Source organism: Osmerus eperlanus, chromosome 4 (genome assembly GCF_963692335.1).
Source record: "Osmerus eperlanus chromosome 4, fOsmEpe2.1, whole genome shotgun sequence".
In the NCBI taxonomy this organism is placed as follows: domain Eukaryota; kingdom Metazoa; phylum Chordata; class Actinopteri; order Osmeriformes; family Osmeridae; genus Osmerus; species Osmerus eperlanus.
Genome location: NC_085021.1, coordinates 6,268,880 through 6,290,196, shown reverse-complemented (window position 1 = coordinate 6,290,196; position 21,317 = coordinate 6,268,880). Strand labels below are relative to the sequence as shown.

The 21,317-nt window shown below is 52.8% G+C and overlaps 1 protein-coding gene across 1 annotated transcript in view; it reads right to left on the bottom strand.

Moving 5' to 3' along the window:
• Nucleotides 1–350: 350 nt before the first annotated feature.
• The window catches only part of bsna (bassoon presynaptic cytomatrix protein a), a 67,383-nt gene continuing 46,416 nt past the window's right edge, over nt 351–21,317 (bottom strand). The window contains exons 4-18 of the mRNA XM_062460491.1: nt 20,605–21,078; nt 15,110–19,843; nt 14,432–14,470; nt 14,103–14,138; nt 13,675–13,854; nt 13,190–13,431; nt 12,118–13,006; nt 9,078–11,568; nt 7,553–8,382; nt 6,935–7,028; nt 6,123–6,254; nt 5,923–5,978; nt 5,401–5,555; nt 5,076–5,162; nt 351–959 (exon numbers count right to left, since the gene is read on the bottom strand). Of these exons, the coding sequence (XP_062316475.1) occupies nt 5,938–5,978; nt 6,123–6,254; nt 6,935–7,028; nt 7,553–8,382; nt 9,078–11,568; nt 12,118–13,006; nt 13,190–13,431; nt 13,675–13,854; nt 14,103–14,138; nt 14,432–14,470; nt 15,110–19,843; nt 20,605–21,078 (10,182 nt within the window). The 3' untranslated portion in view covers nt 351–959; nt 5,076–5,162; nt 5,401–5,555; nt 5,923–5,937. The remainder of the gene's footprint in view (nt 960–5,075; nt 5,163–5,400; nt 5,556–5,922; nt 5,979–6,122; nt 6,255–6,934; nt 7,029–7,552; nt 8,383–9,077; nt 11,569–12,117; nt 13,007–13,189; nt 13,432–13,674; nt 13,855–14,102; nt 14,139–14,431; nt 14,471–15,109; nt 19,844–20,604; nt 21,079–21,317) is intronic.

The window sequence follows — 21,317 nt, the reverse complement described above, 5'->3', positions numbered from 1 at the left end:
TACTACCGTCCTCCTATCTCGTGGCCAGACCCACTGTTGTTCTTTCTTGGACATAATTTCCAGAAAAATCTCTCAGACTTTTAGTATTGTATCCATCTAATTATTCATATGTTACCAGTGTCTTATGGCCTCTGTGGTTGAAATGGCAAACAGTGTGAGGTCTTGGATATAAAGTTCCATGCATTCCGAATTCCTAAATCCACTATAGTACACTTGGTTACCGCATCGCAAGTGGAGAGAAAGTAAAGTGAAGACGAACTGAGAGCGAGAAGTCAGCATTCAGAAACGTAGGGAGGGCCTTTCCATTCTGGAATGTAGAGATAGAAACAGAGCAAACCATGGAGATGGACGTCCGAAGCGTCAACATCACCAACATTTTCGTCATCATAACCTCTTTTTTTCTTTTTTTTTTAAAGTCATCTTCTCTCCTTTTTAAATGATTAAATAAGAGGTCCTTATGTACCAGAAAAGCCTATGAAGCACAACATTTCTTTTTCGAGTAGAGTGGACTTCTTTGTGTTTTCCATTATTTTCTATCTGAGCACAGGTGTCGGGAACCAAGGATCCTGCCAGGCCTCCAAACCACCTAGGAGGCGATAGTTGCTCTTGGCACAAGCCCCCCACAGAGCCCAGTATCACCAGCACATGACAATGGAATCCCAGCACTGCTCCCCTTCCTTTTCCGTACAAGCTCGTTTAGCTGAATCCTCAGCAGAGGGACCAGCCAGGCAGTTTCCTCAGAGCTACTCTACTCTTCTTCTGTGGCAGGGACTGGTGGTCTCAGCAGCACTGGCCTGTGAGGTACTCCCTCTAGTGGTGGGAAGGCAGAGCAGCCGAGAGCAGGTTCTCTGCAGGTCCTATGGTGGAGCTCTGTGGGCGAGGGGTTGTCTGGGTCTTTGACATGGGGAGTGGCTTCATTGTCGGTTCCTTTTTAGAACAATGGGGGCCCTTGAATCGATCTGGCGGGAAAAAACAAACCTGATGTTAGGGGATAGAGTGCAATATGTAAATGTTGTCATTTATTATACTATAGCAGTAATGAATCTTACCATGACAGAAAATACTGTCATTCTATTGAGGGAACGGAAATGAATGCCAGACTGAGTGTTTGTGCTGTATATATTATAAAATATCACTCTTTGGTCCATCCATGTAGATCACATTGCAAAACCTTAGACCATCGCTATGAATATTTAACACTGTAGAGCAGGGGTCCCCAAACTTTTTTCTGCGAGGGCCAGAACATTTTTCCTTTCTTTAATGTGTCGGTCTGTAACAGAAAATTGCATGGGCCAGAGTGACTACCAGTATTATTGTGGAGATTATATTATGATTGTAAATGTATTTATTATGCTAAATGTGTTTATTATTTTGTTATGCACCGTACATCCGTACATATCAAGGGATGTATAGCCTATTAAAACAGCATTATTACCATCTTAATGACCTTTTTTCATATTCATTGCTATTGAAATCAAAACATTCACTTACTTATATTAATCAGTGTGAACTGAGAGAAAGAAAAAAAAAATATATAAAAAATTACAAAAAGTCTCTGGCATTGTTCAGAGGACCGGTCCAAATGCGCGGGCGGGCCGTATTCGGCACCGGGCCGTAGTTTGGGGACCCCTGCTGTAGAGTATCACAGTGCAGTTCTATAATCCCACACCAGGTGGCAAAACAGCCAAACAAGAGAAGTGCTCCCTGCCCATGCATGTTATGCAATCACATTTAATATACTGTACATTACAGCATATTGCATCCAGTTGGTCCATACAATAAAGCAGAGATTTCACTGTCTGTTCGTGGTTAGCTATAGAGTTCTGATACTTCTACTACCACTGCTTGATGCTTCAGTTTGCATCTGTTTCTATGGAGCCATCATGTCGGATGTTGGGCTCCTGAACCAGAGAACACACTGGTGATCTTCATGAGATGGTTAGAGCCCCGGCTTGGACATATTATGAATGTCTTCATTCGGCAGACGCTTTAATCCAAAGGGACACACAGGGGGGGATTTGGACAGGCGTCCTCTCGATCTGCAGTCAAATGCTCTACCACCGAGCAACACCCATCCCAATACACTTAGACAAGGCTAATTCAGCTCCTTAATCATGTCTGGGTTATTCAATCAGACAGATGGACGATCTACCCCTCCCACTCTAGTGACATGTCTGTCATTCTGCATCAGAGCCTTGACCGCTAAATGCATTAGCATCCTGATATACAGTGAAAGACAGGAAGTTCTCTCCCATAACTGTAGCTACTGGGGGGGGGGGGGCTGTTTTCAAGGAGAGCACAGCCTGATGTGACTGAAGTGAAGTGAGCAGTAATTGGGGCTGTAATTGTAGATGTGAGCGGCTGGGCCTGTCTGTCACAGAGCTCCCCTGAGCGGAGCGAGACAGACGGAGGCTGCAGTCACTCGAGCCTCCCGGTGACCGCACAGCTGCGGCGCGACCTTGCGCTGCCAACACGCCGCCCAGCGCTGCCGCGTGTAGCTGTGCGCCGCACTCACTGCCTGAGTTTTGTCCCACATCACTGTACGCCACTGTTACATAGACCTACACTGGATATGGTGCACACAGCATGCATGGTGCATTCACTGCCCCACTAGGTGTAGCAGTTCACCACACACAGTACAAGTCTGGCATCCATCACTGCATGCACTGCACAAATTAAAAAGTCACCGCTCTGCAAACAATATCCATCAAAGTTGATCACATGTTCAGTAAAAACAGCATGGACTACAGTGCACACATCGAGCCACATAGCGCTGCAGAGCACTGCATATTAACAAGGCCTGTTGTCTGAGCCTGTTGGAATTCATTCGCATGACAGAAGCTACTGGCGCTATGATTCCACTGGGGGGCTGTGTGTGGGATTAGCCCCCTTCAGTGCAGGCTTCTGTGTCTCTCTCTGTGTCTCTCTGTGTCTCTCTGTGTCTCTCTGTGTCTTTATCTGTGTCTCTCTGTGTCTCTCTCTGTGTCTCTCTGTGTCTCTGTCTCTCTCTCTGTGTCTCTGTGTCTTTCTGTGTCTCTCTGTGTCTCTCTCTGTGTCTCTCTGTGTCTCTCTGTGTCTCTCTCTGTGTCTCTCTCTGTGTCTCTCTGTGTCTCTCTCTGTGTCTCTCTGTCTCTCTCTCTGTGTCTCTATGTGTCTTTCTGTGTCTCTCTGTGTCTCTCTGTGTCTCTCTGTGTCTCTCTCTGTGTCTCTCTGTGTCTCTCTGTGTCTCTCTGTGTCTCTCTCTGTGTCTCTCTGTGTCTCTCTCTCTCCTGCTTCTCACTCACACCCCATACACAGAGGGAGTCTACTGTAGATGGGGAAACAGGAGAAGGCGTCCCACAGGCAGTGAACTCACAGTTGGTGTATGTGTGTGTGTGTGTGTGTGTGTGAGGGGGCTCACATTTGAGTTTGTGTGTGTTGAAGGACAACAGACGGGACAGAACCGGGGTCTGTATGACGGGGGGGGGGGGGGGGGGGGGGGGTCTTAGAGGATGTGGACATCGGATACTGACTGGGCCTCCTGTGTGCAGATCCAGTTACGCAGCCAGTGAGCCCCAGCTTCACATTCATATTCAGACTGGCATAGTGGGATCTGGATCCACCAAGCCCTGCTTGACTGATGACTGAACCCCAGCCATGCATTATTCAGCACAGCCCGCCTAAAAGACAGTGGCTTTCTGACTCTTGCTAAATCCCGGATAACTTTTGGAATGTTACCCTCTAGCACACCAACCTTCTAAACACTGCAGTTTACCCCGAAATCCCAATTTTAACATGCGGTTGTGGTTGTTGCAGGCCTAGTGCTATGGGGTGGAGGAACAGTATCAGCGCCCCCCATGACAGAACTTGTGTTCCTATAATGTGCCAACAAAAAAATCTACAAAACCAATAAATCGTTAGCAAATGGTCTGAACGACCACGTCTCTGCTGACTCAGCAAGTCGCCATGCATGGGACGAATGCAGATCCTGCGCTGTGCTCATGATGGAATTATTACTCAAAAAAGTGTCAATTATGTTTCCCCACACAGTATTACAGTGTCTCAAGTCATTTGACATTTTTTGTGACACTGGTAATCTCACCGAATTTATGAATAGTTAATAACGAGAAAGGGTGGTCAAATGTTCAGAATCTATTTTTGTTGTTGTCTAGCGCTAATGGCAGCTGCGGTATGTTTGGCTGAGCTACATTTTGCTATTGTGACGGTCGGACTGTGGACAGACAAAACAATTCTAGCAAGGCAAAGGTTAGACATTTTTTGCAACCTTTTTAAAGCAAGCTAGCAGTGTTCGACAAAGCTAAGTACATTCCGAAAGGCAGGAGAACTACTTTGTATGGATCTGGCTGCTGTGTCAGAAGTGTCACGCTGTTTCATGGCTGGAGGTTGTCTTTAGATAACACCAATTTAGTCCTTATGTTCCACTTCTAACTTGAGCGGTGCTGAATTGGGCGGCACACAAACACTTAATTGTTGACGGGTACCATCTGTTCAGACCGTGGTCCTGAATTGTTATGGTAGCTGTTCACTTCTTGGGTGGTTAAACTATCTGTCCCATGTGCACAGCTACTGTTTGCCTATGGCCGGACAGGCCTTCGGTGTTTTAGATAAGTCTAAATTCCTATTATACTCACAATTATATATCATTGTGAGTCATACATTAAACAACATCTTATTTGGGCTCTAAATGTATCAAGTTGTGCACCTTGTTGAATGAATAGGTTATGCCCTTTCAGCCAGCTCATCCTGACTCCAGGCTGAACTGTCGTTAAGTCATTAGAATTAGCTGTATTATGTAGCATGCAGTGCTATGTAGCATTGAAGCTATCCTATGTGCGCCCATACAGACTAGTGTCCATTTTAGCAAGCAGTTGTGCAAGTTGTGTATGCTATGAACATGATACTACAGCTATATACAATCTTAAAAGTTTGAACTTCTGAACATGTTGAATAAATCGACCACTGGGAATAAAGTTACATTATGACATAAATGACACACGTAAAACCTACTCCTACGATGGAGAATGGTTGGAACTAAAATCTAGTTAGTGCTTGGTGTATTGGTGCTCGTAACTTACTGTCTGGCCTGCCAGAGAAAACAGTTTGTTTCTCTGACATTGTTTGTTCACGCCTGAGATCTGCAGCATCCATTGATTCCTTATTGGCTGTCAGAAGAAAGGAGATGAAGAGAGCCTAATTCTTGTCATTTTGTCATCCATAAACTTGTTAGATTTAGCTTTTGTTAGTTCCTAACAAAAAATCGAATTGCTTATTGCAAAAGGGAATTGAAAGAAAGGCTGATATAAGGCCTGTGTTATTCCTCAACATGCTTCTGAATCACAACAATACTGAGAACGAGAGAATCCATTTCAGTTTTTGAAGTGTTGAATTTCTCACACTCACCAGTGCTTTCAGATGTCCGCTCCCTGATGTTCTCTTCCTCCCTCTCTCCTCCTCTCTCCTCTCCCTCTCTCCATCTCTCTCATCAAAGCTATGGAACTTCATAGGTTTTTTCTGGTACGAGGCCTCGTGACATCATCCGTAACATTTACAAACACCTGCCAGCAAAACAGTAAATTACAGCACAGACAATAAACACAATTAAACAAAGAATTCAACCAAGAAAAATTCAATAACAATATAAAATTGTTTGTATTAGACTAAGGTTGATTATACTGCTTAACTGTTCTACACATTCCAACTCACACAAGTAGAGCACTGGAAAACAAACGCCACTGATTTGTAATGGGCACTGGTCACTTACTCTGAATCTGAAAAGCTAAATTGGGCATGCTTGATTCTGCTATATTTTCAGTTTGGACTCCAATCCACAACTAAATTAGTTTTAAAGAGCAGCGTATTATGCAAAACTATAAATCAAATGCACCACTTCTGCTTTGAGATGAAGCATCAAAAGAGACTCACCTTCATCTCAGCACCTCAGAACATTGAGGTGAACTTCTTGCCAAATCCAGAGATAGCTGGGAGAGAAAGACGTTATAACACGGTTACGGTTACGGCAAGAACAGGGACCGGTTAGAGACAGATTTACAGAAAAGGCCAGAGGTCAAGAGGTCAAGTGTGATAGGTCAGAGAAACGCAATGCGCTCCAGTTTTCCTTCTACCTTCTCCAAGTTTCCCGGCCTGTTCGGCGGCTGCTCCTGGCAGGATCTTGGAGAGGACGCTGTCTCCCTCCGCCCCCGGCAGGCCTGCCGCGGCGCTGCCGATGCCTCCTGGTCTAGGGCCCGCCTTGGAACCTTGGGGGAGGGAGGGGGGGCAGATGAGGTGAGGAGGGAGAAAAGAGCAGTGGGGTAAGTGACACAATGCTAAATCCTATATCAACCCACAGGCCAGTAATCCCGAAGGACAGATACCACACTCAAACTGAGTTACCTCAAATCTGAAGGATCGTAAATAAGTTCTTTAAACACACAGAGTCTTAAAGCAACAGAATGGTGTATGTTTATTATGATCTCACTGAATCTAAAAGGCCAGACAGCTATTGGCCCCGCTCCCTGACCCCAGCTGTCAGAGGACTAGTTGCTGTTGGAGCGCAGCTCCTGTGATGATGACATCGGCCAGCTGACACTGACACAGAAGTGAACCGTTTCTCTGCGTTTCCTGTTTAGAGATTATCCAGCGGCGTCATCTCTCCGAGGCATTCTCTGGATTAGTCCCCAGATTAAACTTGTGATACCTCTTTACGTAATCCACTCCCACTGAAACATGTGGCCGTGGGAATGAAAGGTCTTTTACCACCTACAGTACAGTAAAACAGTCAGCCAGCCAGTTTGACAGCCAGCCTGCAAGCCAGTTCCAACACTCAGCCAGCTTGACAACCAGACAGTTGGGTAGCCAGCTAGACAGATAGCCTGCTAGATAGGGAGAAAGTCAGCAGCCAGCCAGCCAGTTAGACAGACAGGCAAAGTATGTTTACCTATTCCTGTGAGGGGGGGCTGGGCTGTTTTTGCAGGTTGCGCTGTTGCTGCCTTAGCTCCTATGGCAGTCATTGGGGGGGTGTCTGTCTTTGCCTGTAGGAGATGCAAAGTAAGAGAGAACGAGAGAGATAGAGTGCAAAAGCAAACACAAGAGAGAGGGGGAAAGAGAGAGAGAGAGATAGAGAGAGAGAGATGATTAAAAGGGTGAGGGATTCCCTTCATCCTTTTGTGATTCACTTAAAGTGACAGTTCCCTCGGAATACAAAACAACAAGATTACTGGCTACAGTATTTCCTGGATACACAGTGAGAGGTCACACCAGCACAGGGAATAATTGATGGGAGCCTATGGTCGTTTGCTCACACATCATATTTTCTCATTCATTACACAACGTGAATGCAAGACTGGTCTACTGGTCTCTGCCTAGGTTTTCATTTCAAAATAATGGTTGTAATCATGGGATGGCTGTACCAATCAAGGCCTCTTCAACCATTACAGTTGGAGTGGATAAGGCTCTGGGCAGTTTTAGATGTGGAATATTTTCTACTGAGGGTAGAGGAGAGAACAAGAGATCTATTTTTAAGGGAATGGACATTAGTAAATGTTAAGGTACTTACCGCCATAGGTGGTTGTTGCCCTGCAGGGCCTGGCTGCCGGCCAGCCATACCAGCCATTCCAGGCTGACCAGCCATACCAGGCTGACCAGGCTTAGCCTGAAGCTGTTGGGCTTGAGCTGAGCCTGGGGGCTGCTGCTGGGTACTGACCGTCCCTGATGGTGGCTGGGTCTGCCTGGTTGCCTGGGTCTGAGGCTGCTGCTGGAGCTGGGTCCTCTGACCTGGAGCTCCATCTGGCTGGGGACCACCAGGACCCTGCCTGCCTGAGCCGGGAGGCCCACTGGCAGGGCCCTGTACCCGGCCTGAGCTGCTGCCAGGCTGCCTGGAGGAGGGCGGGTGACCCTGGAGGTCCTGCTGCTGCTGCTTGCTCCGGGAGGAGCTTCCCTGGTTGTGGGAGCCCTGCTTGGAGGAGCGCTGGCCATGGTGGTGCCCCGATGGGTCCCGGGTGTAGTCTGACGAGTGGTACCCCGAGGAGCGAGACTCCCCTCTTTTCCCAGAGGAGGAGGACATCCGTTGGGAGTCGTGGCGCAGCGAAGGGTCCTTGGGGTGGCCTTTGGAGGAGCGTGACGAGCGCGTCTCGTCCCCGTGCCTGGACGAGGAGTGGCGCGAGGCGCTGCCTTGGTGACGTTGGTCTCGGGATGTCGTGTGACGTCCCCCATGTCCGTACTCGTCCTGCGGCCACAGGTCCTCTTCAGGCGGCTCGTCGTAATCGTGATAGGTGTGTTTGACGTGCCTGCTCCGCCCCGAGGAGGAGTGGCCACTGCTGCCGTAGTGACGGGAGGTGGAGCGAGGCTTCTGGAACCAGTCGGTCTCCTCCTGGCTCAGGTGGTAGGCTTGAGAAACCAAGAGCAGATCACAGTCAATCTCCAGGTCGCTAGGAGACAGAGGCATGCAGCCTGACCGCCGTGTCATGCAAGAGAACGGGATCAGAAACGGAAAAGAGGGAAGAGAGAGAGGAAGGCCAAACAGAGGAACAAGGGAAGAAAAAGAACAAGAAAACAGAAGTATGTTTACACCCATGCATGGTACAAACACACATCACCACCAACCACAGTTCAGAAACGATAGATCCACACCACACACGAGTGACTGCAACGATAAAACAAGCGAACACCAGCGAACACCAGAGGACAATGGTTTTACACCCAAGGACGTTTCCTGAAAGGAAAAGGGATGCGACTCCCAGCATGCTGGAGAGAATGTGACAGATGAATTCAACGCAAAGACTCATGCAAGTCTCAAAAGCACGGACGGACCGACGAATAGGCTGGCAGGCAGGTAGGTAGGCAGGCTGACGGGCGGGCGGGCGGGCAGGCGGGGGCCGAGCAGACAGACACCTGGTCCCTATGATGAGAACTGTAACTAGCCCTTGGGACGCAACACCACAGCATGCAACTCTCTCTCTCTCTCTCTCTCTCTCTCTCTCTCTCTCTCTCTGGCTGCACTATTCTACTCGGGGTAGGTGGGGGATGTCCAGAGAGGAGGTGGGAGGAGCCTGCTTGTGGAATGCATCCATCCTCCTATTTACCTTCGCTGTCTGACACAGCACAGTGCATATCGTCTATTATGTACGCATCGTCGGGTTTGTAGACGTGCGTCCGCGGCAGGTCTCGGATCATGTGGTCCTGCACGTCTGGGAGCGAGTGGCTGGACCCGTAGTACTGGCCGTAATAATACTGACTAGAGCGGGCCGGGTCGTACGGGTCAGAGGCTCTGCCGACCCCCAGGGGGCTGAGTGAGCTCTCCTCCTCGGAGTACTGGCGTGTGGGGTGGCGGCCCCGGCTGTAGCCGTAGTTGGAACGGTAGGAGGAGGACGAGTCTCTTTCGTAGGAGCGGCTCCGGTACCCAGGGTAGTCCCTGGACGCCACCTTGTCCATGCCGTAGCCGGTGGAGCGTGAGCGGCCCGAAGTGTAGTAGATCCTGTCGTCCTCCTCCACCACCATGCTGCCGTAGTACCTCGGGTCGAAGGCTCCGCCCTTCCTCAGCCCGTAGGGGTCGTCGTGGAGGCGGCGGCCACGGGTTACCATGGAGACACCTCCCCCAGTGGAGGAGGAGTAGGAGGCCATGTCGGCCTCTACGTCACGCGCCTCCTCGATTGGGGAGAACTTGGAGACCTTCTGCTCCATGCCGGCCTTGCGGTGCTTGCTGCGTTTGGCCGACATGACGGCCGGCGCCAGGCTCCTGGACGAGGGCTTCTGAGACGTGCGCCCCCCCGCCAAGCCCACCGGCACGCCGCCATGTTTGTAGTCATCATAGTAATAGGAGGATCCCCCACCCATGCTAGCACTGCCGCTGCTCACTACTCGTCCGTGCGTGTCTGACCCTCGCGGGTGGTAGCTCTTACCCCTGCCGTGGTGGTCGTACAGGTCTTCCTCCCGTTCGTCCTCCGGCCTGCCGTAAGTGCCTCCGCTGCCTGTGCCTCGTGCCGGACCCACACCGGGGCCAGTCCCGGGGCCCAGGACGGGGCCAACGTCTCCGGGGTAGCGTCCTCCGTGGCCGTCGCTGTGGGGGCCCATCCCCTCCTTGGTCAGCTCGCTGATGTCATCGATCATGACGTAGTTCCTGGGGATGCTCTGCTCCAGGCCCGAACCTCCGTAAAGGCCATCGCTGGCGTAGGTGGAGGGGCTGTCCACAGAGTGGAGGGAGGGGTCTGGCTTGTAGTGACCTCCGTAGCTGTTGGCCACTGTGGAGGTGTACTGACCGTAGGAGCTGGCCGTGGTGGTGGTGTAGCCATACGTGTTAGCTGTGGTGGTTGTGTACTGTCCGTACGTACTGGCTGGAGTGGAAGTGTACTGGCCGTAGGTGCTGGCTGCTGTGGTGCTGTACTGGCCGTATGTACTGGACACAGGGGAGGAATATGGGCCATAAGAGCTAGCCATGGTTGTAGTACCTGTGTACTGTCCATAGGAGGGCGCTCCGCTGGAGCAGTAGGTGGCGTCCTGTGCCGTGGTGGTCACTACCACTGTGGGGTTGCTGATGATCTCATAGTTGGTGGGCATATTGTGTTCTAAGTCGGCTAGAGATGTCTGCCGGGGCCTCTGGTGCACGGTGAGAATGTCAGCCTGGGGCTGGTAGGTGGAGCTCTGGGTTCCTGGGTAAGTGGACGTCTGGATGGGGAAAGGGGAGCTGTGGGTTGGGTATGGGGGCTGACCGGGTTGGGCAGGGGCAAAGCCCCCGTGGCTGGGCTGGGACTGGGAGAGATGCTGGGGGAGGGCGGGCTGCCCATGGTCTGACTGGGGGTATGGGGGCAGGGGCTGGTGTTGGGGCTGAGACAGGGGATAGGTGTGAGAGGGATAAGAGGGTTGGGTCTGGTAAGAGGGAGGGGCGGGGGTTTGGGTCTGAAGCGGGGTAGGTTGGGGTAGGGTCTGGGACTGGGAAACTGTTGGGTATGGGGGCTGGTTGTAGCTTGAGGGCTGATAGGGTGGTTGTGGCTGGGGGACTGAAGCTGACTGGCTTTGGGCATACTGATAGGACACAAAGGAGGAAGTGGGGGGAAATTGTGCGGCCGTGTTGAGGTCACTGGTGAAATGGCTGAGTGGCGCAGTGTTGGGCCGCGCCAGGAGCCCGTTGCTCTCATAGCTGGCTGCTGCTGCCACCAGGCGCAGGTTGTTGAGCTCACTGTCGGACATGTAGTCCCGGGCGTCGCCCATACAGCGCAGGTAAGCGATATCCCTCCTCTCCCTCTCCTTCACCAGCGTGTCCTTCCTCTGGGTGATGCCCAGCTCCAGGTAGCGCAGCTTGGCGTCGATCTCTTTCTCCTCTTCCTCCAGCTCGGCCTGTTGCTTGCGTAGCTTGGTGGACTCCTGCTCCACGGCCTTCAGCTCGTGGGTGAGGTCCTTTAAGAGACTGGCCTTGGCTGCCAGGCCGGGCCGGGAGGCTGCCTTCAGGCTGGCCATGGAGGGCATGTAGAGCTGGGGGAGTGCTGGGGTCACCATGGGTAAGTGGGATTCTTCTGGAGGAGGGCTGGGTAGGGTCCGCTTTACCTTCCTCAGCAGTGAGCTTTGCTGTAAGGCAGCCAGCTGCCAAGACAAACACACACAAGACAGAGAGAGAACAGTGGGGTTAGCATTGGGTTGGATTTGGGCTGGAGAATAATGGTTTGGCTGAGGTTGCAATATCCAGGCTGCTCAAACCATTATATTCTCCTAATCTATCTTTAAGGTACTTCAGTATTGGACTGTGACACACACATAGCTCTATCTATGGGCCACTACTTAATTATGCAATCATTAATACATCAATTGGGATCATTGAACAAGGATTTCTGTAGGGGTTAATCAGCACCATAGTCTTAAGGAAATTTGATAGCCAAGTATCTGACAAGGGATATTAGCGGTTACTGATCTGACAACAGCCATAAAGATAAGATCTTCCCACTAGGGCTGTGCTGAGGCAGCAGCATCCTACATTATATGCTGCTGTGCTGGCAGCTGTAGTTACTGGGTTATTGCCTTGCCCTGGCATTGCTCTCTGTGTGTCTGGCTATGGGAGTTCTCTCTGAAACTAGTTCCCTCCATGTGAGTTTCTCGTTCGGACGTCTGGGGTCTCCAGGGGTTCTGCTCTCCTACCTGGCTCTGCAGGGCCTGCTGCTGGGAGAGACACAGCCTAGCCTTGGTGTGCTCGTCTGTGGTGGGGCTGAGCGGCTTGGGGTCGGACATGGACCTCTGCGAGCTCTTGATGGGCCGGGGCATGGTGGGGTGTCTCTGGGGCGACTCAGTGGTGTAGGACTTCTGCTGTGGGGTGACATGGGCCTTGTTCAGTCTTTCACTGGACAGGGAGGACTCTAGCAGTCGGTGTGGAGAGACAGGAGAGACAGGAGAGTAGAGGACCTGGGGGGATTTTGGGGGCGCCTGGCGGATGAGGCTGGAGATGGACTCGTTGTGGAGGTGGTGTGGTGGCTGATAGCTGATCTCCAAGGGGTCTGGCCGGCGCCTCTCGAACTTGGCCGCGGCGGCATTCTGCTGCTGCTGCTGCTGCTGCTGGTGGTTGTGCTGGCGCAGCTGGGAGTGGCTGAGGGTCTCTGTGCTGGAGGAGTAGGGGCTGACAGTGGTAGGCACGCTGAGCTGGGGCACCACCACCCCCTGAGACTGGGCCTCTGGATCCGTCTGACAGGCTAGGCTCTGGCCCTTCTGGGTCCGCTCCGGGCCAGAGATGTAGTGGACAATCTCCACCTTGTTGGGGTCTGGGAGGGTCACGTGGATGGCCGGGGACACCCTCCCAAGTTGCTCTGTCTCTGTCTGGCATGAGAAGTCACAGATGGTCTGGATGGCGATGCTGGAGGACGCCATCTTGGTGTTGTCGCTTTTTGAGTCTGGGGCAGAGGAATCCGAGTGGCGGGAAAATCGCGAGCGTCGACGGCGTACGGGCTGCTCCCACTCCACCTTCTCCTCATCGTCGTCCGTCTGGACGCTGCAGTCCACGCTACGGCGGTTGCGTCTGCTGCGCCGGGACATATACCTGGGAGGAGATGAAAGGGGAAAATAACATTGATTCCAAAGTCAAAACCCATAATGCAAGGCAAGGCTAGCTAAAGATCTCAAATCCATATTGTGGATTATCCTAATGTGTTTAACTCCCCCAGGCATGCCTTTGTGAAGCCATTTTCTTTCTGACAGCCTTGGTTGCAAATGTTCTCCTCACCTCTCCTCGCCATCCTCATCGTCCGTCTGAACACAGCTATCTACAATACGGCGGGCGCCGTATAATTGAACACTCTCTCCATCACCACCGTCCCGAAGACGAGGCATGGAATTCTGCTTCCTCATGCTGCGGCTCTCCGGGGGCTCTTCTCCGCTCCGCAGGCACAGCTCAGACGAGGAGTTGGGCAGAGACCTGGAAGTGACTTCTGCATAGGGATGCAACGTCTGTCCGTTCAAGTCCACCTAAAGCCAGACAAAGAGTCAAAGAGAGATTTACAGAGGACAACCTTGTTTCACTTTTCAGAAATGATACTAATTGAAACTTCGGATGCACTTGAACTAGAACTATTTGGACCATAGCCAACAGTATTTGAATAGATTTCAAATACTGCGATTGTTTGCGTGGAAAGGGATAGTTCACTCAAAATATCAAGCAAGCAATGTAAGGTGTTTAGAGATGTAGGCCCATGTGACTGTGCCATGCACCTGCATGCCCTGGGCTGCGGCCGTGGCTGCAGCAGTCTTCTGTCTCTTCTGCTCCTCCAGTTGTTGTTGGAGCTGCTGCTGCAGTGACTGTATCTGGTCGAGCTGGGCTTTCTGCTGGGCTAACTGCTCCCTCTGCATCACCAGCTGGTTCTCCCTCTCAGCCTGCTGCTGTTGGATGACCTGAAGGACAGTATGAAACAGCTTTAACACAGACTTAAGCTACACCTAAAAGGGCATTTCCCCTCAAAGGTCCTTTTGGACTAGTGTGGCAGTGGGTTAGTAATGCCTGATGTTATTTTGGTTACAGAGCAGAGAATGTGAAAGGTTTGCCAGATGCTGGGGATATTTGCAAGACTTGGGGTTCACTACCCAGAGCAAATGCGCATTCTCTTAATTTCTAAAGCATTCTATAAAGAGGGGCTCCACACCTTGTGAACTTGAAAGAATTGCAAACCATGCTTGTTCTATCGGAAAAGAAGAAAATGGTTACACAAAGCCTATGATTTACCAGCCAGCTAAAACATCAGCTAAAACAGACAAACAAACACATATAATACATATTAGACAATAATGACAAGACGTTAAATGTATTTCAACGTATTAAACTCATTGATTGAAATGGACTCTTCTCAATGAAAAAAAAGGCAACTGAAGTTGTACAACATCTATGTCAATACGAAAACAGACAAAACCCCAACAATTCTATTCTTCAAGACAGTGCTCAGATGTCTGTGGGTGGTCCGAGGAGGAGACCTACCTGCTCCTTGATGGTCTGCAGCTCGTGGATCTCCCTCTGCACCAGCATCTGCTCCTTCTCCCTGTGCAGCTTCAGCTCCATCCTCTCCCTCTCCAACTCCTCCTGCAGACGGAGCTGCCTCAGCTTCTCCAGCTCCACCCGCTCCCGCTCCATCTGCAGGAGCTGCTCCTGCTGCCGGTGCAGGCGCTCCTCCTCTGTCTCCCCTTCGGGGTGAGCCAGGCCCCCCGGGAGGCCGCCTGAGGTGGGGGCAGGGTGTGGGGGTGGCTGGGGGTAGCCTTGGGCGGGCTGGGTGTGGCTGGTGATAGGAGGGTAACCGTGAGCGGATGGGGGTTGGTGTGGGGGAGGTTGGGACTGGAGTTGGCCACCCTGGGGCTGGGTGGGGGGTTGCTGGCCGGGGGGCTGCTGGCTTCCTGGCCCATGGGTGTGGAGGTGGGTCTGAGACAGGTTGATTGGCTGCTGTTGGGTCTCTGTTGGCACAGTCGCAGGGACCTGGGCGTGGTCTGAAATGGCGGGCTGGGATGAGGGTGCGGTCACGGCTGATGATGTTGTTGACGGGGTCGCCTTCCCCAAGTACATAGGTGCATCCTGTACTGTGGTTACAGGGGTCAGAGCAGGCATGCAAACTGGTGCTCCAGTAGTGGCTGCTGGGAAACGGCTGGGGATTGGGTAGCGGAATGGAGCCTGACCTGACAGCGGCATCCTTGGATTGACAGGCATTCTGCTGAGGCTGGTCAAGGGCACAGGGGTCATATTAGCGGTGGGGAATGGGCGGTAAACTCCTCTGAGGAGTGGACGCATCACAGAGGCTGGCTGGGTGGTGATTGGCAATGTAGAGGCAATGGGCGTGTTGATGGTAGAGTAGATCATACCATCAGAGGACCTTATGGCTGAAGGATACATGGCTCTAAGGCTAGCTTGCCGGGCATTGATCAAGTTTGTGAGGGCCTGGCTGTGGGAGATGGGCTTCCCATCCGGCCCGTACAGCATGTTGGGCCTCATTCCCGATAGACCTGAAGATATTCTGCTCCCTGGACCCGACCCTCTTCCAACCGCAAACTGCATCAGCTCTGGGTTGCTAGCATAGCGGTCCATGGAGTTGAGGGCGGCACACATCCGGCTGATCTCCCTGGCAGTGGTGGCGCTGTATTGAGCCAGATTAGACTCCTGGAAGTTGGCCAAGTCGCGGGGGGAGTATCCGTAATCGGAGCTGATGTTGGACAGGGAGTTGAACCTGCGTATGGGCATGCTCTGGGCGGTCACATCCCCTCCGTGTCGAAGGTCCGTGTAGGAGCCGTACTGCATGCCCATGCCCATGAACCCACCCTCATAGGCATGCTTCATAGCTGTCAGATCCATGGCCAGTTCTCCAGTGGCCTGCAGGTGAGGGTCCATTTTAGAATGATAGGACTGCAGCCCAGGGTCTGCCAGGTTGGTGTCAGACATGGAGGGCTGGAGCCTACCAGGGAAGGGCAGGGTGTAGCCCTTGCGGGCATCCATCATGGGGTACTCATTGTACTGCTGCTGGACCTCCTGGTCTGAGTCATAAGGATGGGAGAGAGGAGGCGCAGAGGGTGGCCGAGGTCCTTGGCTTTCCTCCTTCTCTTCCACATTGGATTTCTGAGAGAAGGGATCCCCAACACAGCTACCACCAAATGGGAGATGGTAAACGACATCGCAGCAACCTGACTGGTTCTCTGGCTTCATCTGGCCCGTCAGATCAACGGCATCCTGCCCCTCTTCTGGCTTGACCAACTGGGTAACTGGCCCCATCTGTCCTGCCCCGGCTTCCATTTGCACCAGCATGGCATGGGGAGGCTTTCCCCCAGACAGGTTCACCACCCCTGCGGGGGTAGGCTGGCCCTTCAACTCCAGAGGACCTCCAGAGACATACAGGTCTGGGGCTACGGCTGAAGAAATGGCACTAACCACAGCTTGGGCATCTCTGGTCTGGCTGACCAACAGATCCTTCTTCAGTAGTGGCACCTGGCCAGGCATGCTGAACCGTGCCCCGCTGGAGACGTGCTGCATCTGGTGGTGCTGCTGGAGCTGCTGCTCTAGAAGCTCCTGCTGCTGCTGGAGCTTCTGCTGCTGCATCAGCAACTGATGCTGCTGGATGCTGAGGTCCTCGAGTCTGGCATCAATCTTGGGGATGGCCGGGTCTATGTGTTGGGGCTTGTTCTGGGACAGACACACGGCCATGCCCATGCCCTGGCCCAGGTCCACCCTGTTCTGGAGCGGGTCTCCGTACACCATGGGCTGCTTCGGCTGGGAGATGAACATGGAGGCGGCCACGGTGACGCTGACGGTGGTGGGGGTGGTGGAGGTCATAACAAGGGGGTGCTCCTGGGAATTCAGGTTCATGATGAGCGGCTGGACAATGGTGTGGGAGTGGCGGCTGGGGCTGCCCTCAGGACCCCCCTGGTACCTTCTCGTCTCTGTGGCCAGGGAGGTGAGGTCCATCCCTTGGTCGGTCATGATGATAGGAGCCATCTTGGCGATTGTTCTCAGATCAACCACACTCCCCCCCTGGATCATCTGCCCCTGCTCCACCCTGGAGGTGCCTGGGACGGTGGAGATGCGGCAGAGGGATATGTTGTCCATGGACATGGAGCCTCGGCTGTAGGTGCTGGCAGTGGTGACCATGCTGGTCCCCACACTGACCTTCTCCACCCGCTGGGTATGATAAAAGGTGTGCTGGGGGGACTGGTGGTAGGGCGGGGTGTCTGGAGGGCTTGCTGCAGGAGAGTAGTCAAACGTGGAGTGTCTGCTGAACCTCGTGGGTGAGGACAGAGGGGAAGTGGCTGTGTTGACAGTCATCGGCCTAGCGGGGCTGCGGGGAGGGGAGTAGGGCACCTCCTGAGAAGATTGCTGTCTATAGAGTCGTGGAGAGACAGACCTGTTAGGCGTCTGGGTTCCTTGGGCCATCACTGGAGAGGTAGATCCCGATCCGGATGACTGCACCTCCATGCCAGAGTTCAGGGTCTGGGTGGAGAACTCCACGGTGTGCCTCCTGGAGGGGGAGCGCCTAGGACTGGTGGGAGGCGAAGGGGAGAGGGGAGGGCTGGAACTCCGGTAGTAAGAATGCGTCTTATGAGAGCGTGGCTCGATAACGCGCTCTGAGGAAGTGGAGGTATCTCTGGCCTGGACCCCCCTGTTGTCTCCTGCCCTTTTGGTGACCACCTCCCTCTGGCTGTAGGCCTGGGTTATCTCTGCTATCTTGCTGCAGACATTGGAGACAGTAGTGGTGGATGTGGCAGGGCCCCCAGTGTGCCTGCCATACATAGTTGACTGGGTAGTGGTCATGGTGTGACTGGTACTGGTCTGGGATATTGTCACTGCATCCCTGGCATAGACGCCATAGGCTGCTATGGTTGTGGCAGCCACCACTGGGGTGATGCCGTTTTTACCAGTCTGGCTCTTTATCCTGTCTTTGGAGTAGTGCTGGGTCACCTTGACGTCAGGGATCCGGCCAGTGGTTTCAGAGAAGGAAACGGGAGCAGAAACCTGGGTGGGGCTAGTACCGGGAGTCAGGAGAGCATTGCTCTGCTCCAGGAGCTTGGCGAAGGCAGATCCCGTGTCGAGCAGCTGTTTTTCTGGGCAGGCACTGCCCTCCACGCCCTCCATGTCAATCTCCACTTGCTCGTCCGTTTCCTGCTGCATCTTGGTGATGTTCTGAGACGTCTGGCGGATCTCCTCGTAGATGTCCGTTTCTGCCGCCTCGTTGTCGTAGCCGCTCTGTGTCTGGTCGTACTCAAACTCCTCTTCGTAGTCCTGGCCGTTCACGTCCTCCTCGTAGTACTGCCCTTGCCTGCCGTGCTGCTGCTGCTGTTGCTTCTGCTGCTTCTGAAGGATTTCTGCTTTCCGCATCATCTCTTCATACACCTCCTCTGCGCTCTTAAGAGGCTTGGATGAGGAGGAGGATGAGGGGGCGGTGGTGGTGGTAGTGGAGGAGGACTTCTCCGTGGGGGAGTAGAGAGACATGAACGTGGGCAGGTTGTACTCGCTGCCTGACTTGTATAGTTTTGATTCGTAGCCTTCGGCCTCAGAGTCCAGGCTCTGGGGGGAGTACTCAGAGGCTGAGGAGCGGTGCAGCTCCTCCATCTCGGCCGCCTGTCTCAGCTCCTCTGTGGGGGAGGCGTCCTCGATAGGGGAGAGGTTGCTCGGGGGAGTCTTGGACCTCTCACGACGCCTCTGGGCCCTCAGCTCCTCCTTGTCTCTCTTGGTCTTCCTGGCGGTGCTGCGGATCCTATGCTGCTCCACCTCCCTCATCTTCTCCTGCTCCCGTAGAAGCTCCTCCTCTTCCCTCAGCTCGTCCTCCTCAGAGGAGTCCTCAATGGTGGGGAGGAGGGGCCCGTGGGAGCGGTGCCGGGCCTTCCTCTGCTGCTTGGCCTCCTCCAGCCTCTGCCTGCGGCTGGGGCTGCTGTCGCTGTCCTCCTCCATGGAGGAGATTGAGGTAGGGGACTGTCCCGAGGTGTAGCTTGAGGTGGTGGGCGGCAGAGTGGAGGAGTAGTCGCCCCTGGAGCGTTCCTCGGGAGACCCCGTCAGGCTCTCCATCTCCAGTTCGGGCTCGCGGTCCAGACTGAGGTCATTCTCGCTGTTCAGCTCCATGTCACGGCTGTAGCTGCTCGTGTTGTTGAGCTCGATAGTCTTGAAACGACGCAGGCCACCCTGTGAGGCCATCAGGTCCTCCTCGCCTTCCTCTGCTGAGCCTTTATACACGTCTGAGGAACTCTTGGTCTCTTCTTCGAAGCTGCTCGAGTGGTGGGTGAGTCTACGCTTTTCCTTGGCCGAGTCAGACAGGTGCTTGTGGTGGCTCTTCTTGGGTTTCTGGTAACCATAGCCTTCATCCTCTTCATCTTCTGCCTCCACCATCTCATCCTCTTCCTCCTCCTCCTCGTTGTCCTCATCAGCGCTCATCTCCATGATTTGCCTCCTCATGAACTCCTCATCGGTCATCTCTGCAGGCTCCGGAGGAGGAGGAGCAGCTTTCTTCTCCTCCTTCGCCTTGGCCTCCTTCCTGTGCTCCCGTTTGGTTTCCCAGTCTCCTCCTCCATCCTCCTCCTCCTCTAAGATGTCCTCCAACTCCTCGTCTGAGTCGTAGGCCTCCGGGGTGATGGACAGGGAGCGTGGCCGGTCCCGGTCTCGGTGGTGCCTCCCACGGCTTCGCTCCCTCTCCTCGGGCGGCAGGGCCTTGGACTCCAGAAGGGGCCTCATGGAGCTCTCCAGCTTGGTGATCTCTGAGGGGCTGGGGGGGCTGGCGCTGATCCCTCTCTCGCTCAGCTTCATCTCCTCCTCCTGGATGAGGCCGGTTATCTCACTGTGGGAGCTGGAGATGCCGTCGGAGGAGTAGCCTGTGTCGCTTAGACTCTGGGGACTTCGAGACAGGTCATGAGTACTGTTGTTCTTTGTATCCTACAGGATGAGAGAGAGAACAAGGTAAAAAAAGTGTACAGCAATCGAACAAGGATTAATTTATAGTCAAAATATGGAAGGGGTGCACACGATGCACATTATTAATTTTTTCGTATCGAGCTAGCGATCTAATATATGGAATATGCTCAACTGTAAATTCAAGGCTAACAAAATGATTGTGGATGCTAAAGTTATATGGTACTCTAGCTCACTGCACATAATTTATATTCATATCAGGTCTAATTTAATACCACTAGGGCTTTGATGGTTTGGCATATTCATACGGTGCCACTTAACACATTGTATTTCAAGAGGGTTGATGGATAGTGTTGAGAAGGAGTAAGAAAAAAACACATTCATTCTTTCTTTCTAAACTAAATCTATCTAATGGCTTGGCGTCCAAGCCCTAAGCATTATGCTGTAAGAATCAATACTAAGGTCCAATAGAACTTAATAACCTTAAAGGGACGTTTCACCCAAATGACAAAATGGGGTGTTTCCTTACCTTGAAAGAAACCTTTAGACAAAGGGGAGGACAGAGAGGAGACAGCAATACAAATCAGTCTACTCCAAGTCATTGAGCTTTCAAAGTCAGATAATAAAATAATTTGAATAAGTAAAACATGCTTTTTGCAGCAGGGGCAGGGGAATTGAGGGGAATGATGCATTTTGTGATTTGGGTGAACTATCCCTTTAAGGTAAGTGCTTCATACCAGAATGTTACTGTGGATGTGGGAAAGACTGGTAAAAGAGTATCTTACATCATAATGTCTGGACTTCTTGATGTCCTTGATGATCTGCTCTCCCTTCTTCTGAGAAAACTTGGGTTCTGTGGCAGGTACAGGCTGGATCTCCCCTTCCGTGTCCTGCTTTGGCGTGGTGGTCTCCTCTGGGTCATTGGCTGGTTTCTTGTCTTCAGGGGCCGGTGGGAGGCTGGGCTGGGTGGTGGGCTGCCCAGGGGCCTTGGCCTCTTCTGGTGGTTTGGCTGCAGTGGGGCCAAAGGCTCCCGTCCCTGGCCCCGTCTGGGCCTTCTGCTGCTGGGGCTGCATGCCCCTGGGCCCCTGCTGACTGATGCCTTTCTGCTGAGCCGGCTGCTGACTTGCCGGTGCCTGGTGGCGGGGGGATCCTATCGGCTGTTGCTTTGGAGACGGATGAGGAACAGGAAGGGGTGCGTCTCCCAGGCTTCCTGACATCAGCCGCTGGGTCTGGCAGTTCAAACATAGCCACTCCTTCTTCTGCAAAACACAAACAAAGGGTCACACTCCTATACAGCCCCAGGTAAAATGACTATCTCTACTAACTACTTGAAGGCTTGATGCAAACAATAAGGATACTAATCCATGTTTTTTAAGAGATATCAGAGAGTGTGGAGAGACACAAAGATGGTGGTGAGTTACGTGCAGAGAGCCCCTGTATTGTCTCGCTTGTGTATCTCGAGGGAGTCAGGTGGCTGAGCGGTTAGGGAAGCGGGCTA